Below are 18,819 nucleotides of genomic sequence, written 5' to 3'. Positions count from 1 at the left end.
CCCTTATTCATTCTAAGTTTTTGTAAGAACTTAATAAGAGAGACTTGCAAATGGAGAAAAAAAGATCTCTTGAATATATGAAGTGTTGAGACAAAATTTAAAAAGAGTTTTATCTGTTACATTTTACACATCCTTCCCACAATCAGTTGATGAACTTTAACCATACAGTGATCCCCCGCTATATCGCAGTTCAGCTATTGCGTCCCCGCTACATTGCAGATTTATTAATACTATTATTACAGTATTACTAGGGGGCTTCACTTGACCACCCCTGGGTTTGGTTTACCGGATAAACAATTTAAAGAGATTGTTATTTTATGGGAATTGTTACATATGCATTATTTTCATTTTTACTTTAAAACTTTTATAAAAACAATATTTGTCCTTTACTTCCTGCCCCAGGCGTGGTTAAATCTCTTTCTCACGGCACTTATAATGCTGCTCGCGTTGTGAAAGGGGGGTCTGAACGCACGCTAAAGAGATGTGATCGGTTCAGCTATTGTCTTGCTGCTGCTGTCAGCTGTGTGTTGTGCTTGTCGCGCTTTGTGTCAATCACTTAAAAGCCTCTACAGCAGCTGTCCTTTTGCCAATGTGTCTCTGCTGCTCACTTTGTGAAGGGGGGCAGCTGAACGCACGCTAAGCAGAAGTGGATGGATCAGCTACTGGCTTTGTGCTGCTTCTGCTAAGATGCCTGTTCTGCCTGTAGCTCTGCGCGTTCTGAAGGGGTGTGTGTGTGTGTGTGTGTGTGTGTGTGTGAGGGCTCAACGCAAGCTAAGGAGAACTTTGTGCTGGCTTTGTGCTGCTTCTGCCAAGATACTTGTTCTGATTGTCACTCTGCACGTCAATCATTTAAAAGCCCGTACAACAGCAGCTGTTTCCTGTCTCACTGCCTTGTCTGCGTGAAGTTAAAATGTTTTAGAATAGAGAGATGTTACTCATATCCTTAGCCCAACATCCACATATATGTGTTAAGAAAGTGTGTTTTAATAAGTTTACATGTGTTTAAAGTGTGTGGGATGGGTATTTAAGGGCTTAAACTATTAAAAAAAAAAAAAAAAGTTTATTTATATGGTCTTTCTATACCACGGATTTTCACCTATCGCTGATGGGTCTGGAACGTAACTTAAGCAATAGGCGGGGGATCACTGTATTCCTAAATATGAAGTTGAATGATTGGTTTGTGATAGATACACTAAACTACTATTTGAGTTTAAAAAAATCAGGTTACTACAATTTACCTTAATTATAGAAATATTCACATTTACACGTTTAACCAAAAAAAGAGTAAAAATGCAAGTAAAAATAATATAAAAACCTCAATAAACGCTATGATAGCAAATTCTGGAAACATACAAAATGCAACAAAAAAATGAAGGAAGACAACCAGAAACAGTGTAAAAGGTGGGCATAGCTGATTTCTATAATGTTGCTTTCAAACCTTCCATTAAAATAGTTTAGAGAGTTGTTGGTTTAAAAATGCATATTTTATACACAAAAAAGAATAAAACACAAGTGGTAAAATGCTTCCATTGTCTTTTTGATAATTTGATTGAAATCAATGATCAAATTATGAATTATGGGTACTACATTAAATATATAAATATTAAACTTAATAACATTTACATTTATTTTTGGGAGGATAATTTTATGGTGATAGCACTAGTTTTACAAAGGAGTTGCCGCAACCCATTTGGTCAGACTGCATATTGAAAAACACTTTCATTTTAAGCTAATTGCTCATAAACAATAGTTGAAACTTGCTACACAATATTGGTTGGCACCATTTCAGTGTTTTAATCTGCATAAAACATCAATTTAACTAAACATTGAAAAAGAAAGTGACCTAATAAACACTGACATAAATTCATACGGGGCAAAATCAATAATTTATGATTCATGAGGATAGTCATTCTTAGATTGCCATGGCGATCAAAAAAAAAAAAAAATTTAACATTTAAAGCATACAGTACTTTTTAAAAGTAAATAAACAGGTCAACTCTGTTTTATTAAAACAAATTGGGTAATTTACCCAATTGAATTATATTAATAAAATATTTTGCCAACCAAAATAAATCAGCAGTTGTATACCGCTAGAAGTACATACATAATTGACATTCTATTGTATATTACTAAATTTAATTAACAGGATACTCTTATGCTGACTTCGGCTACTATGCCACAAAGGTCCTTCCTGTGTCACAGTGGAGAAGAAAATGTCAGTAAAGGTTTGATCCCTAGTAAATACAGCAACGTCTTTTTATAAATCTAAGGCATGTCCACTCACTATTCAAGGAGTGGATGTAGAGGTGGTCCACATTAATATGACAGGTTGGACTGGTCTTAGAAAACAGAGGATTTATATAAGAAAGGGCAGAGCAGAGACTCTTTCTTTAAAGGAGAAGGCATTGCTTACTGTGGGAAGTGACATCCTTCACATCTTCTATAACTCTGTGATGGCCAGTGTGGTTTTCTATGCTGCAGTGTTCTGGGCTGGTAAAGTCACTTCAAGAGAGGCTCGCCGAATCAACAAGCTATTTAAAACTGTAAGCTTAGTTATAGGGTGCACACTGGACCCAATGGAGATAGTAACAAAAATGGAGGATTAAAACAAAATGGAGTACAATTGTGAACAATGTTGCACATCCTCTCTCTGACACACTAAAAATGAGTACTTTCAACCAACAAATTATTCAGCAGAAGTGCGTCAAGAAACGCCACTAGGGCTCCTTTACACCAACAGCAATACTTCTGCATTATGTTTCACTGTGACTGTGATAGCAAAGTTAGAACGTTTCTTTCTTTTGAAAGTTTCTTGCTTTATAGTAACTCCAGTGTGTGTTCAGACCAAAGTTGAACAGCTTCTGTAAAAAGCCAAATTTCCCCCATGGGGCAACTAAAGTACTGTCTCTCTATCTATCCATCCATCCATCCTTTCATCCACCCACCTTTGATTTAATTAAGATAACTCAACATGAACACAGCAATATGGAAAATCTTCACAGAACAATAAGGTATTGAGGAAAGACCATGTGTGTATATACATATATATTTGCATCTCACTTGACACCAACAGGAGTTAAACTGGGACAAAGCAAAACCTAGCCAACAAACTCTGGATGCAACTTTAAACAAGCTTAGAAAAATTTATGACAGGGTGAAACAAATATATCCAAGTCAAATATTATTTGCAAGAATCTCAATCTGTATGTTGTTATTGGAAATGGTGGTTTCTGCAATTTGACCCAAACAATGGAAGCAAGGTATGTTATACCATCAAAGAATTTCTTCCTCCAATAAAGCTATGCCCAAAATCTACAATGACAGTCAGAAATAAAACAGTTACTTAACAATGGAGTTGCTCAGAGACGTGAGGCATTGACTCCAAGGGCTGATATGTCACAGTAACATCACATCCCTTGTGAAGAATATTGCATGTCCTCACACAGTAGCTGCATTCAATGTCTAAATGGGTTCACATACCAGAGCTAAATCTTAATTTTTATTTGTGCAATTTGTTTACAAGAGATATTATACAACAAAATTTTCTCTTTAAAGTTGTATCCTTTTCCCCTTAAAACATTGTATTTGAAGTTAATTCAGGTTTTTAATTACTATGCTGATTCTTAAGTCAGTCCACTTTGCACAAGTAAAGTGGACATGCTTGTTAACCTACTGTACACTAGTTCTGACAGGGTATTTTTTTTTTCTTTTTAATGGAAAAAATAAATACCAGTGGCTGGTCTACATATTGTGAACACTGCTAGGTTCTTTTGTTATGTATAATTTAATGAATGACTTTTGAAAGATAGACTCTTTGATTTAAATACATGTCTCAATTACTCTACTACTCAAAAGAAAACACTTGAAGTTTTTGAAGACACACTGCATCTTTAATAAAAATGTTTTAGGCCAAGGTTCACTCATTTTCAGCAAAAAAGTAAATAGAAAAATTGCAACTTTGATTCGGGAGGTCTCTCCAGATTCCTACCCATAATAAATAATACGAGAAAGACTAACAAGTATTTTATATATAGATATATATATAAGCTACTTTAAAAAGTGAATGCATTACCTTGTGTATAAGCTGCATCATCTGCTCCCATGCTGAGTTTCCTGGTTTCAGTGGGCCTTTCTCTCTGTGGCAACACTGAGTCAGATGCATGTGCTTCAGGCTCAGAAAAATGATCTGAAGGGATGCTAAGAAGATTAGTAGGTTCAAAAGTTGGGGATACCACCCCAGGTGACACAGCAGGTGGTTTGTTTGGAGATACCGTAATTTTAAAAGTATACTTAGTATTGGGCTGAGTAACCACCACTCTAGGTGAAGTGGCTGTGTTGCTGCCTCCTACCGAAACCCTTGATTTTGGTGGGTGATGGTGAATATAAGCAGGGCCCATGTTCACCTGTCCAGCTACACTTCGAGTCCCAGGTGTTCCAGGTAATGAAGGGTTGGCAGAGATGTAAAGGGTAGGAGGATTCCTAGAGCCTGGGTCATCACCCGTAGGTCCAGCATTTGCTGAAATGTAGAACTTAGGCTGGGTACGGGAGCTAGAAGAGGGTCCTACAGCTTCCTCGGAAACAGAAGAGGCAGGTGGGCTGGCAGCTATGTAAACAGTAGGCTGGCTGCAGCTCAGCGCTTGGCTGCCTATGGACAAAGGTGCACTGGAAGAAACAGCTGAGGAGGAGGAAGAGGAAGCGGAAGAGGAGGATGACGAGCGAGGCCCACCACTACTAGGTCCTACTCCTCCACTGCTGCGTAACAAAGCTGTTGTGGAGTTGCTCCTCTGGGGGGATTCAAGTTTGATTTCAATTTGGTTCTTTCGTGGCCCAGTAGAGATGTTCTGAATATTGAACTGACTAATGGAAGCAGATGAAGATGGCTGGCTGCTGCCAGCAGCCTGTATGATTGAAGGTGCTTGAGCAGTAGTGGGTGAGCTAATAGGCATATAGACATGAGATGTCTGATGGCCTTGTGACTGGTGTGATGAGGTATGTGTAGAACTGTAATGGGAAGGGGCTGTCCAAGGGCCCGGTAATTGGGAAGGATGGGAAATCTGATAAATTTGCTGCTGTTGTAAGCTGGGGCCCAGTTGAGACCAGTTTCCTTGCTGCTGTGATGTTTGCCGATTTGTTCCAGATTGTGAGACAAATGGCCTTATGTAAATTGAATTACCCTGTGGACTATTAAGTACTGGTGGGGGCCCGCCATGTATGTGCAAAGAGGTTGGAGTGTTCCGACCAGTCTGAATATTGGGGCCCAGCGTAACGGTGATAGGATTAAACCTAGGTATCTGCTGAGAACTTCCAGAATGTCCTTTGCTTCCTATTGGATAAAGTCCGAGATGCTGAGGTGGGTTTCTTGTTGTATCCATAACTCCAAAAATGTTTAAACTGGAAGGTCCTTGTACTGGTGCTGACTGAGGTTCTTGCTGGAAAAACTCACTGTTTGGCTGTGCAGTCTGCAGAGGCCCGTCACTGAGGCTATGGGCCAGAGTCCTGCTGCCATTCATTCTTAGTCCTTCTCGACTGGAGGGATGGTAATAGGACACATTCTGTGACTGCAAACCCAAGTTCAGCTGTGTCATGTGATTCTGCAGCCTAGAAAGACTTGAATCATCTGAAAAGTTTAGACTGCCTTCTCCATAAAGATATTTTGTACTTTCTTGAGAAAGGAATTCACAACAAGCATCCAAATTGTTCTTGTTCTAGAAAGAAAAGAAAGAATCAATAAAATCAACAGCTGAAAAATTAGTAAAATTTAAGAAGGTATCAACATAATGATAATTCAATTAAAACAATAAAGAAAACTGTCTGAAGTATACTGCGGCAAATCAATTTAAACAGTGCCAGAAATGCTTACAGTAAGTTTTTAGATTTCTGTCATAGTGTACATCCTCATTAAAACAACTCAAGTCAGAAGCTTGTTAGCAATCAGTTAACCCCCCCCACCAAAAAAAAACAGTAAATATATATTTAAAGTTAGCTACTGTGTCCTAGTACATACAAAGCACCCAACACCAACTTCCAGGACACCACTGCCATCTAGTGGTTATCTAATGTACACAGCAGTTTCAGGAACAAATGCAGACTGTCTAGTAAGTGCTGAACTCATGTCATGTTTCTTGTTATGCCCTCTATACTGCAAGAATCAATTTGCCAGCCTGAACGTATTATAATACACAGTTAAATAATAAACCCCCTCATGCAATTATTTCTCACATTAACAAGGGGCCATGCCATGGAAGATTTTTGATGCTTATGGCATTTATGTCTTATGAGAACGTCCATCTGTCTATTGTGTTAAACTGTCCCCCCTCCACTACAGAATCTTGATAGCTGGATTCTATGTTGGCAAGAAGTGTTGCAAGGCTGGAAACACCCAAAAATGAGATGCTAGTATATCACAGTGCTTACAAAACTTAACTCACTCACTGAATCAGTTGTCAAAGCGCCTGACAAATAATGGTTCCTTTTTTTTGACAGTCTCAGTTATAAGGTCATCTCCAGGTTTTCCTCTAATACATGCTTGCTTCTGATTACCAATCACTTGTGCTACTACATTGCTTGCTTCATCCCTTGAAGCACAGATATTAATTTTCTTTCTGTACACTTTTAGAATTATATCTGCAAATATGTTCTGTGCACTGTGATAGTAAAATGTAAAAAGTTCTGGATTCTATCTCCTGGCTTGGGCATCTTATCAGATTTTATTCAAGTTACTTAAGTGTCAAACTGATAGGTGTTTACAAACTTGGTATTTATAAATGTAGGACATATTTTCCAATTAAAATGTAAAATTGCTTTTCTCCTTTAAGGGTATACGTGTAGAACCTGTTGTGGGCTTACATACTGTAGGTTAAGGCTTCATACATGCACAAAATGGGATTCACATGTTCATAGTGACCAATTCCCATTGTGGTTTTTATTTATTTTATTACAATCCATACAAATTGTGGTTTTATTCATTTATTTTATTACAATCCATACAAAGCAATCAAGTTTTTACAAAAAGAAAAATTGAGTTAAGAACAGATCGATCCCCACCCCTGAGAGAGAGCAAGCCAAATTGCGTTATATATATACACACACACACACACACACACACACAGTAATCCCTCCTCGATCGCGGGGGTTGCGTTCCAGACCCCCCCGCGATAGGTGAAAATCCGCGAAGTAGAAACTATATGTTTCTATGGTTATTTTTATATTTTTTAAGCCCTTATAAACTCTCCCACACTGTTTATAAATATTCCCCGCAGAGTTATACAGCATAATCCCTTTGTATTCTCTTAGATATTAGGTAAGATTCATTGAAATTATGTATATAAAACACACTGTTTATATACAGTAAAACCTAAATATTATTTTAAAGATATTGAGTGTCTCCGATATCACGTTACAGCCATTACGATAGACATGCCACCAGCAATAAATACGTACAATGCAACAAAAATAGTATACAGTAAATGTGTGTGTACAGTGACACTAAACGCATTACATGTACTAAGTACTGTAAGTAGAAAATTAATTATGGTTACTCACCAACAATGACACGATGACTTGTCCGATAACAATGAGTTTTATTTTACTGCACAACAAAGGAGAGCGTTACAGCCCTTAAAGGAGCCATTTCAGGCGATTGTGTAGCACTGCCGTTGTTCTTCTTCTGGCAGTCTTCAATCCAAATCCCTAAAGCAGATTCCATCCAGACTACTGCCTTATTACATCCACTTACTACTTGTTTTGCACCTTGGTTAAAAGGACACTGCGGCCGTAGATCTTATATTCCTTTCCTACTTTTTAATTAAAAAGAATCGTAGCCTTCAAAAAATCCAAAACGTTTACCTTTTCGGCAATCGTTAACATCTTCCGTTTGCGCTTGGGCATGGCCCCTGAAGCAGTAGCAGATCGTTTTGGAGCCATAATGAAGGGCTTGACTATGCACAAAGATAAACACAAAAGAGCACAACTCTTTACACAGCGAAACACGTTGATGCTGAATGAGCGAGACGAGACTTCCTGGTTAACACTGCATTCAGCAAGCAGGAACTAAACTGCATGCTCTGATTGGTTAGTTTCTCAGTCAGGAGAACTTAACTGAGTGCTCTGATTGGTTAGCTTCTCAGTCATCCGCCAATAGCGTCCCTTGTATGAAATCAACTGGGCAAACCAACTGAGAAAGCATGTACAGGAAGTAAAAAGACACATTGTCCGCAGAAATCGGCGAACCAGCGAAAAATCTGCGTTATATATTTAGTTACACTTTCATATAAAATCCGCGATAGAGCGAAACCGCGAAAGTCAAAGCGCGATATAGCGAGGGATTACTGTATATATTATTATATATATATATATATATATATAGTCTACAGCAATTTTAGTGCATTAAGATGATACACCCAGATAATAAACCCGGGGGATGGTGTTAAAAATGTGTCCAGAATAAGCATAACAAGTCTTAATGCAGTAATAGCAATAACAATAAACCAAGGGTATGATATTGAACAGTCTCGTTTAGGGTAGAGATGAAATAATTAGAAAGGAAAAAGAGAGAAGAAAAAAAAGAAAAAAGAATAATTAAGCATAATAAAACAAACAGATAGCGCCCTAGTAATACTAAGTAATAATGAGAATATATGAGAATATATGCTGATAAAAACCCGTATTTTAAAACAAATAGATTAGACAGTAGATTGTTAATCCTTGCTTTATCATTAACCGCCATGACTCATTATTATGTATCAGAATTGTCCCGGGATCAGCTTTCTTAATTCCTTTTCTGCTTCTTCCTTGCTAGCGAAGACATAGAATTGACCCTGCCATTCCACTTTCAGTTTTGCCGGATACAAGAGGCTGTATTTGATGCTGGCTTGCCGTAACCGCTGTTTAATGTTGTAGAAGGCTGCACGTTTAGTAGCTGTTGCTGGAGAGAAGTCAGGGAAGATACGAATGTGGTTATTTTCATATATAATATCTTCCTTGTTTCTGAGGAGAGCCATCACCTCTAGCTTAAATGATAATCGTTCAAAACGAACTATAAAAGATCTTGGTCAGGTTCTGACGGTGTTTGATCTGCGTACGTGGTAAACCGCTGCTATCTCAGATTCTGCTTTAAAGTCCTCCACGATTATTTTAGAAAAAAGTTCAGCTGCGAATTTCACAGGGTTTGAACTTTCTCGATTCTCAGGAAGACCTTCAATTCTGACATTATACCTTCTACTCCCATCTTCCACAGCAGCCCGTCTGTCTCCGAGTTTTTTGCATTCGGAGCTGATATTTACTGCTTTTTCCAGCCGGTGTCCCCGCTGCTCACGGCTTGCGTAATTGAAGTTGATCTTCTCCGATTGGCGAGCTATCCCGATCTGCACGCACGATTGCACCTTCGCTCCACTTTTCGCTCTCAGCCGGCGACGATGTAGTGGACCGTTGTCCCGAGGAGTCTGTACTTTCGCCCATCTGATCCAGGTCTGTCTCTGAAAGGCTGTATCTTGAACTTGGGCTTGCTGATCGTAGCTTGGGTGTAGCTTTAGTTTTCAATTCTTTCGGACCCCCCTTCTTGTTGGCCATGTTTATATGTGCTTACATATACTGTAGCAGTCCCTCTCGGGTTGAATAAATACAAGATATCTCAGGATAATAAGCAAATAATATGAAAAATAACACCGCTGCTAGCAGAGCTCCACTTCAGACGTCCATCTCTTGCATCGGACGAGACCAATTGTGGTTTTTATTTTTAATCAGAATCAGAACAAACGTTATTTGCGAGGTATACTTATGTGTACCAGCAATTTGTCATTATAGTACCAATGCAACATACAAGGACAACACAGAATACAAAAGACAAATATAAGAAAAGAAAATATAAACAGATAAAATACGATGCAGCATACAAGGGCAATATAAAAAAATAAAGGGATAGCAGAGTTAAAATGTGCAAGCAGTCTAGTGTACAGGTACACAGGCTGATCAGTAACAATAACTTCACGTGGGGAAAAACTGTTTAGGTAACGTGCTGTTTTAGCTTCCAATGCATAAAGACATTTGCCTGAGGGAAGTCTTTAAAACGGGTGATGCTCTGGGTGAGTGGGATCAGCAATGATCATTATAGCCCTCTTCTTGGCCCTGGACTCATATAGGACTTCAATGTGCAGTAAGTTACAGCCTATGATCCTTTCACAGGATATGATGATGCGTTGCAGATTGGTCTTAGCCTGAACAGAGGCAGCAGCAAATCAAACAGTTACAGATGAGGTCAGAATGGACTCAATGATGGCTGTGTAGACCTGGAGAAATACTGTTTGAGAGAAATTGAATTTCCTCAGCTGATGCAAAAAGAACATTCTCTAATGAACTTTCTTAATAATGCATGTGATGTTATTATCTTACTTAAGGTTTTGTGACAGCACAATACCAGGAAACTTAAATGATTCTGTCATCCCAACGGCTGAGCAATTTTTGCTAGTGATAGGTGAGCAGGTGACAGCTTTCTGGAATCTATGATCATCTTTTGAGTTAATTTAATGTTAAGATCCAACTTATTATGGCTACACCACAAAGTCATATTTTCCACCTCTTGTCTGTACAATATATGAACTCATTGTTTAAAATGAGGCCTATTTGTGTTATGGCATTTGACAGACAAATCACCAAAGGTACAGTCATTTGTATAAAGTGAAAAGTGCAGAGTGGAAGGATAAATCCCTGTGGTGCGTCAATACTAAGGGTTAATGGGTCAGTGTGACGATGTGGGTTCTGGCTCCACGCTCCCATGGCTGTTTGGGAACCCTTGAACCCAACACCGTCGATAATGAAACCGAGTGAGCCAGTCAATGGAGGCAAATTGAGCATCTGAGCAAGGGGATGGTTGAAAGTACAAAAGTGCTTTTATTAAAACAGTCAACAAAAACAGTGTTCCATAAATAGTGCAGATCTTCAAAATTCATTAAATAAATAATCCATAAAAAGAACGTGGAGTAAAACCAATAAATAGAAAAAACAATCCTTAAAAACGAGAGGTTAAAATCTTTTTAGGAAGCAGTCTTAAAACCATCAACAAATACGGTGCTCTTCTGTTAGCGTCTCACCTGCTTATCCCGTATGGGCCAAGCAGCAGGCAAGACGCTCTCTACAGCTGCCCTCCTCAAACACACGCAAGACTGGAGACCTCCCGATCCCTGGCTTCGGTTTGGCTCTCATCCCAGCCTCGAGACTTGGACTCCTTGGTCTCCAGGGCGCTCACACCAAGGACTGCCACTCCAAGCCTCCCGACTTCCGCTGCCTTTCTGCGGCCTTCTGCGGCTCGTCGCTTTCACCTTGGTCACTCTTGCTACCTGCTCGCTCAGCGGGAGCGACATCAACACAAACACGTGGGTGTCGGCCTAACACCCAGCTTCCATGCAGCTGTCCACGAGCACGCATTCTCTCGCACGTCCGCTCGCTCTTCGCGGCTCTCTCCCTCTCACCGACCTGCTTCCTCTCCTGCTCCCGGTAACCTCCGTCCTCTCCTTTCCTTTCCTTTCTCCGATCGTTTCTTTCTCTCTCCGATCGTTTCTTTCTCTCTCCCTAAAACCGACTCGCGCTTCTTTTAAAAACGTGAGGGGCCATCACAGCTGCAGCATTAGCCACGGGAGCAATCACGAATGTGGGCAGTTCCTCACCTGTGCACACTGTGAGAAACGCCCACATCGACGACTGCCCCGCGGCTCGCTACAACAACGCCCCCCTCACGAAGCCGCCTCGGGTGCGATGATTATTTATTTAAAATCAATGGCCTTTTCTCCACGAGCTGTGGACCCATAACACCACAGTCAGACGTGTGTGCCTAACTGCATGTACTGTTTCCAATCAGTAAGAAAGTCAGGTTGAACTGGGTGAGATTCTTATCTAGGAGCTCTGGGATGATTCTATTGAAAGTAGAGTTAAAAGTCTAGAAACCAGAAACGCACATACTGTATGCCACTGGTTTATCAAGGTGTTGGTAAATAAGGCTTAGACCTAAATTCAATTAATCATCCAGGCTGGCTGGCTTGCTCTATAGCAGACTGAAATGGGTTCAAGAAATCTTTTGTAGCATTCTTGAGATAATTCAGAACAAGGTGTCCAAAAGTTTCATTACCTTAGAGGTTGAAGTTCCAGCTCTGTGGTAATTTAGACCTTGATTGCACCGATTCAGAGACTGGTTGAAAATGTCTGCAAATATTGTACACAGCTGGTCAGCACAGTGCCGGAGTGTGGAAGGGGAAATAAGGACAGGGCCTACAACTTTAATATTTTGCTTTTTGAATAAACTGCAGACATCTTTTGCAGTGATGACAGGAGGGGGATGCTGAGAAGAAGAGGGTAGCAAAGTAGTAACAGTGAGACTATCAGGCATATTTATATCCCATTGTGTTTCAAAGCAACCATAAAACTGATTTAACTGATTAGCCAGACTGGAATCAGCAGACCTGTTTGATGTTTGTTTCTTGTAGTTAGTGATCTGCTTAAGGCCTTCCCAGACTTATGGGCTGTCAATTGCAGACAGTTGTTCCTATAGCTTATCTTAGTACTTTCTTTTCTCACCTTTGATCTCTTTCTCCAAAATATATTTGGCTTTATTATATTCATCAAGATTGCTAGATCTGAAGGCACACTCTTTGTCCTGGCGCAGTCATCTGTGCTCTGGCATAAACCAAGGCATATTGTTAAAATTCACAATTGTTTTTGTTGGAGCATCTTTATGAACACCAATATATGAAGTTACAGCAACAGTGTATTTGTGTATGTTGCATATGGTAGTTTTGAAGGTGCTCCAGTCTGTATGGGCAGAGCAGTCCTGGAGCTCTTCTTTTGCTTTGCTGGTTCACTTTCTAACTGTTCTTTTTACTGACTACAGTTTTCACCTTGTTTGTAAGCAGGAAGAAGGTGAATGATTGAATGGTCAGAATTACCAGGGTGGGCCTGTGAGAAGGCATGATAGCAGTGACCTATGAGGGGTGTTCAATAATTTCTCTCAGCGGGAAAGAAGAGAGTTTTCAAAATATTTTTGTTTCATTTTTCAATATAGTCTCCTGATAGCTCCATACACTTCATCCACTTTTCCTGCAATGACTTTAACCCCTTTGAAAAAATATTTTTTGCAACTGTACCTTGTTGAGATGCCAGTTTCTTCAACTATTCGGGAAACCTTAATCTGTCTGACAAAATTAAATCCTCGACTTTCTTGTACATTTCTGTGGAAGTTGCTTTTACAAACCATCCAGTGTGAGGGTCATCTTCAATTGACTCTCTACCTAACTTAAACTGCTTGCTCCAAAATTTTAATTTGTAGGATGATGGGGCAGACTCACCATAAACTGTAGTCATGTGTTCATGGATATCTTTTGGCCTTTTCCTTTTTGTGTGAAAAATTTTATCACTGAACATTGCTCCAAATCTAGTGTTTTCTAACTTGATTCGCAAGAGGACTCTCCTGACATCCTGTCTCTTGGAATGTTGGACCACAACTGTGCATAAGTAACCTTGAGGCATGTCACAACATGGTTACTACTTTCTTTCATAATCAGGTAGATAAATTATTAAACACTTTTTTTCGTAGAATATTTCCATCTCTGGTAGAGCATTTTATTTGCTGTTGATATTTATTAAGGACCTGTTTTAACACTTTTATGGCTGATTTTCTTTTTGTCGTTTCTTTTCTCCCAGGGCTGAATATTTTTCCAAAAACTTACGGAAATCTGCTGCTGTCATGGTGCCGTCACTGCTTGCCTGCTTGAACATTATATACCCATTTGTGAGTGCAATCTCACGCATGCGATGGTACATGGTGTGACCACAGCATTTGATCGAATTGATCAGCTCTGGCCATTTTACAGTTATACCCTTCCAGTGCAACTGGCTTGTCCAGCTTCCTATCTTCTGAGTTTCCCTTTTGACAAATAACTTTCTCATATGTATTGTTGGTATGTACTGTAGAGAGTCAATTCACCCGTTTGACATTGTGCCATGCCACTGTTTTCCGCCCACATGAAAAAAAGATTGTTACCTCTTTTCATTTTCAGCCTGTCTGGATTCAACTGTGAAGGCAAGCATCTCTTGTTCAGCGTTACTGTGCCACATGCTCTAATTCCCATGCTCTGAAGCTCCATGAACAATTCAGGTGATGTACAGAAATTGTCCATGTACGCAACATGACCCAAATGTTCATTGCCCTGAAGTAGTTCCAGCACAACCTGACTTGTCAAGGGACAGTTCTCTCTTCAAAAGGTGTACTTTCCTGTATGTTATTATTTTCAGGCAGAAACCAGTGTTTGCTTCTGCTAGTACAAAGTGCTTTAATACCATACTTTGAGAATTTGTCTGGCATATACTGGCTTGAAAAAAAGACGTCCCTTGTATTTTATCATAGATTCATCCACAGATAAATCACAGCCAAGCTTACAAATCTGTTTATTATGTTGGTTCCACAATGTCAAGCAGGGGCTAATTCTTATACATGGGGGTATACCCTGACTCACACCTTTGGATTTGCTTCTTTCTGGTAATCACAGAAATGAATAAATCTTTGCAGGAGCACATACCTATCACGCGGCATAACCTGTCCAAGGCCACCAGGGGACAAAGCACGTTTGGACCAATGCTCCCTGAAGTTATATTGCCAGTTCAGTCCAATTTCTATTTGTAATGCCACCAATCCCTTTTATCTCGACTTTTGTTGTGGGTTTCCACTGTGAAAAATGAGACTACGGTGCAAGTGTACCCTGCAATTCAAAAAATTGCTTGGCATACCTGTTTGTCTCGTCCGACAATAGCTGAAAGGCAGCCTCAGTAAAGAATAGCCTGAAGTAGTCCATCGGGTGGTAGCCAGGTTGGCTCCCACGGATCGATGGCTCCCAGGCAAACCTTGCCATAGGGGCAACAGCTGCTCAAATGTGCTCAGCTGGCAGCCGATCCCCTGAGACGGTATCAGCTGGGATCCGATCAGCTGATGCCAGTTCCTCACTTCCCTGCTTGATCTCCTGATCACTCTCAACAAAATTAGATTCTGAAAAATCAGAGTCTGACTCAGCGATAATGCACAAAACATTGTCTGCTGAGTATTATGTGCATAAAGCCAACAGTCAAAGCACATTGGAATTCTTGTGCAGAGCTATGTCCGAGTCATAGTAAAACATTAAAAAAATGTAAAAACAGTAAAACAATATAATAAATAATATTGATTATACCAGCACTATACAGAAATGTGCTAATATCTACACACAATAAAAAATACAATATATTGTAGGTATTGCACATTTTTCACTCTTCATTTACATGACAAGTGAAATGAGATAGTGTGACGTTATTACACATATTCAATAATTTTGTTTTGACATCAGTCTGACTGTGGCGGGGAAAAAGCTATTGAAAGACCTTGTTCTGTGAGTGATGATGCTGTCCGCTCTGCTGTGTCTCAGATTGTACATACAGTTTTTGTGTTTCTTGAGAGATGTTGATGCCATCTTGCCTTTGTTTACATTTTGTAACTCACGCACATTCAGAGATTAGATACCAAGTCAATGAATCTAATATTCCTCCAAGCAAAGAGGGAATACCTTTAAAGTAACGGTGAGTTTTGTCACTGATTACAGCTGATTATCACCCTCAACCCCTCCCGTCAACAAAAGTCAATATCTGCCCTAAAAGAGTTAAACTGATATGGTTAAAGTCAGCCAAAGAATGATTTGCAAGCCAGGTTGTCTTTTCAATCTCAGTGATTAAATCAGCAGGTCAACACTGCACATCGTGAGCATTAGTGCGAGGACAATTGTAAACACCAGCTAGAATCACTGAGGAAAATTTTCGTGGTTAAAAAAACAGTCATAGTTTATAATAAGCAATACCAGTCTGGGAGAGCAGATGTGAAAGAAAAGTCCATTTTAGTACGTATTAACAACTGCAGTCTGTTCATTTTATTTATTTTTTTGCCAGTGAGCACACTTTAGACAGACATATTCCAGGTAGTGGTTGTCGTAGACCTTGCTACCTGAATCGAACCACAACACCAGCTCTTCTGCCCCATGTCCTTCAACATCGGGCTAACCGTTAAGCTACATGAGCACCTGTTATCAACAAAATTCTATGAGCCACGGATTTAGTTATAATATCTGGAATCACATCAGGTGGCCGATATTTAGAAGCTCTTTCCGTGTATATGTTAAAAAATTCACTGTCACCATGCAAAGTTAAACACAAAAAGACAAAGATGAAGCAAAAAATAAAAAAAAAAACAAAAAAAAAACCCAAACTATTGAACACTAGTATTAGTAGCAAAGGATAGAGTTAAAACAAAAATGAGTGCCATTATGAACAATTATGCACATCCTCTTTCTGACATACCAACACCGAATACTTTTGGCTAACAAATCATTCAGTAGAAGTGTCTCAAGGAAAGCTAATGGGGCTTCTTTATACCAACATCAATGCATCTGCAAAATGCCTCACTATGACTGACAGCCAAAAGTTTTCTTTTCAATTTTTTGCTTTTGTAGTCATTCTAGTGTGTTCAGACCAAAATTTATTTACTTTATCTTCCCTATTATATACTTAAAGAGCTTCTGTAAAAATCCAAATGTCCCCCACAATAGGTAATCCATTCCTGGGAATAAAACTGCTGTAATTCCCGGGAAACCGGGAACGGCCAAGCTCGCATATATAGCGTGTAAAAATCGATCAAGAAATAACAGAGTTATAGTTGTAAACTGAAGACTTCATTGACATCTGTCAGACAACAGCTTTGAACAGCAACTTCAAATTGCAATGGTCAGTCTGTTGCATCCGCATTATCTGTGCCAAGAAACTGGATGCATCAGTAAAAGCTGAAATGGCAGTGTTTCACAGCAATGGCAAGCGCGGGCATTGTTTAGAACAAGTGTATCTGTATCTGATGACTGTGCTGCCTGCTTCAGTGGAGGCAAAGCGTGCTTTCTCAGCAGCTGGCGTACTCTGCACTAAGTACGCTCTCGCCTGGACGACCGCATGCTGGACAAGTTATGCTTTCTACACTCTTATTACCGCCGCAACTAACTAGATCAGGGGTGCCCACAATTTTTCGGCTTGCGAGCTACTTTTAAAATGACCAGGTCGAAATGATCTACCTACATTAAAAGTATATATATATATATATATATATATATATATATATATATAGTAGTGTTTTAAAGAAGTTATGAAAAAGAAAAATTTAAAAAATAACGTAACATGATTTGTTAATGTAATTGTTTTGTCATTGATATGAGTGTTTTTGTCATAGCTATATATCTATATCTATATATCTATATCTATATATATATATATATATATCTATATCTATATACACACATATATACAGTGGTGTGAAAACTATATATATACACATACATATATATATATATATATATATATATATATATATATATATATATATATATACATATATATATATATATACATATATATATATATACATATATATATATATATATATATATATATATATATATATATATATATACACACATACATATATATATATATATATATATATATATATATATATATATATATATATATATATATATATATACATATATATACATATATATATATATATATATATACATATATATATACACATACACATATACATATACATATATATATACATACATATATATATATACATATATATATATATATATATATACATATATATATATATATATATACATATATATATATATATATATATATATATATATATATATATATATATATATATATATATATATATATATATATATATATATATATATATATATATATATATACATATATATATATATATATATATACACACATATATATATACATATATATATACACACATATATATATATATATATATACACATATATACATATATATATACATATATACATATATATATACATATATACATATATATATATATCTATACTAATAAAAGGCAAAGCCCTCACTCACTCACTCACTCAATCACTGACTCACTCACTCACTCACTGACTCACTCACTCATCACTAATTCTCCAACTTCCCGTGTGGGAGGAAGGCTGAAATTTGGCAGGTTGATTCCTTACAGCTTCCTTACAAAAGTTGGACAGGTTTTATATCGAAATTCTATGCGTAATGGTCATAACTGGAAGCAGTTTTCTCCATTTACTGTAATGGAGATGAGCTTCAACGCCGTGGGCGGAGTTTCGTGACATCATCACGCCTCCCACGTAATCACGCAGTACATAGAAAACCAGGAAGACCTCAAAAAAGCGCTCAAGAAAACATGCATTATATAATTGAGAAGGCAGCGAAACAATAAGAAGCGAGTTCTGCTACTTCGGAAACAAAGCAAGATGTAAACCTACACTTTAAATTAAGTTCATAGACAGGCTGCCGCTGGCGTTTGTAATTTAGTGCCTGCCCATATAAGGCCATCCATCAGCGGCAATCCAATAGCAAACTGCCACGGGTAAATATTCACGGGTGAAGGACTGTGCTTATGGAGAGGAAGATGAGATGGTCAGGGTGGTGTTTGACACAAACTCAGCGAAACTGCCAGAGAAAGTTTTAAGTGCCAGGACTAAGGTAACATTAAATAAAGCTATGGACATAGCACGAGATGGCACCAGCACAGCTGGGAACCTTCGATGCAAGTACACCGAGTGGCTCACGTGAACTGATGCAGTGCACAGATAAAAGCAACAGTTCCAAAGAGCTGAACAAAACCGAATTACACAATTGAAAAGGCAGCAAAAATATGAAGCGTCTGATAAGCATATTCATAAATGC

The 18,819-nt window shown here is 38.5% G+C and overlaps 1 protein-coding gene across 5 annotated transcripts in view; it reads right to left on the bottom strand.

Annotated features, from left to right (window-relative positions):
* Nucleotides 1-18,819, bottom strand: part of tab2 (TGF-beta activated kinase 1 (MAP3K7) binding protein 2) — a 182,110-nt gene that overhangs the window by 23,980 nt on the left and 139,311 nt on the right. For all 5 annotated transcript variants that reach the window (XM_039747561.1, XM_039747560.1, XM_039747562.1 and 2 more), the window contains one exon: nucleotides 4,073-5,705. In XM_039747561.1, the coding sequence (XP_039603495.1) occupies nucleotides 4,073-5,705 (1,633 nt within the window). The remainder of the gene's footprint in view (nucleotides 1-4,072; nucleotides 5,706-18,819) is intronic.

This window comes from Polypterus senegalus, chromosome 3 (assembly GCF_016835505.1).
Source record: "Polypterus senegalus isolate Bchr_013 chromosome 3, ASM1683550v1, whole genome shotgun sequence".
NCBI lineage: Eukaryota > Metazoa > Chordata > Cladistia > Polypteriformes > Polypteridae > Polypterus > Polypterus senegalus.
Note: the sequence above shows the minus strand (reverse complement) of the source record. Positions and strands in the feature narration are given on the sequence as shown.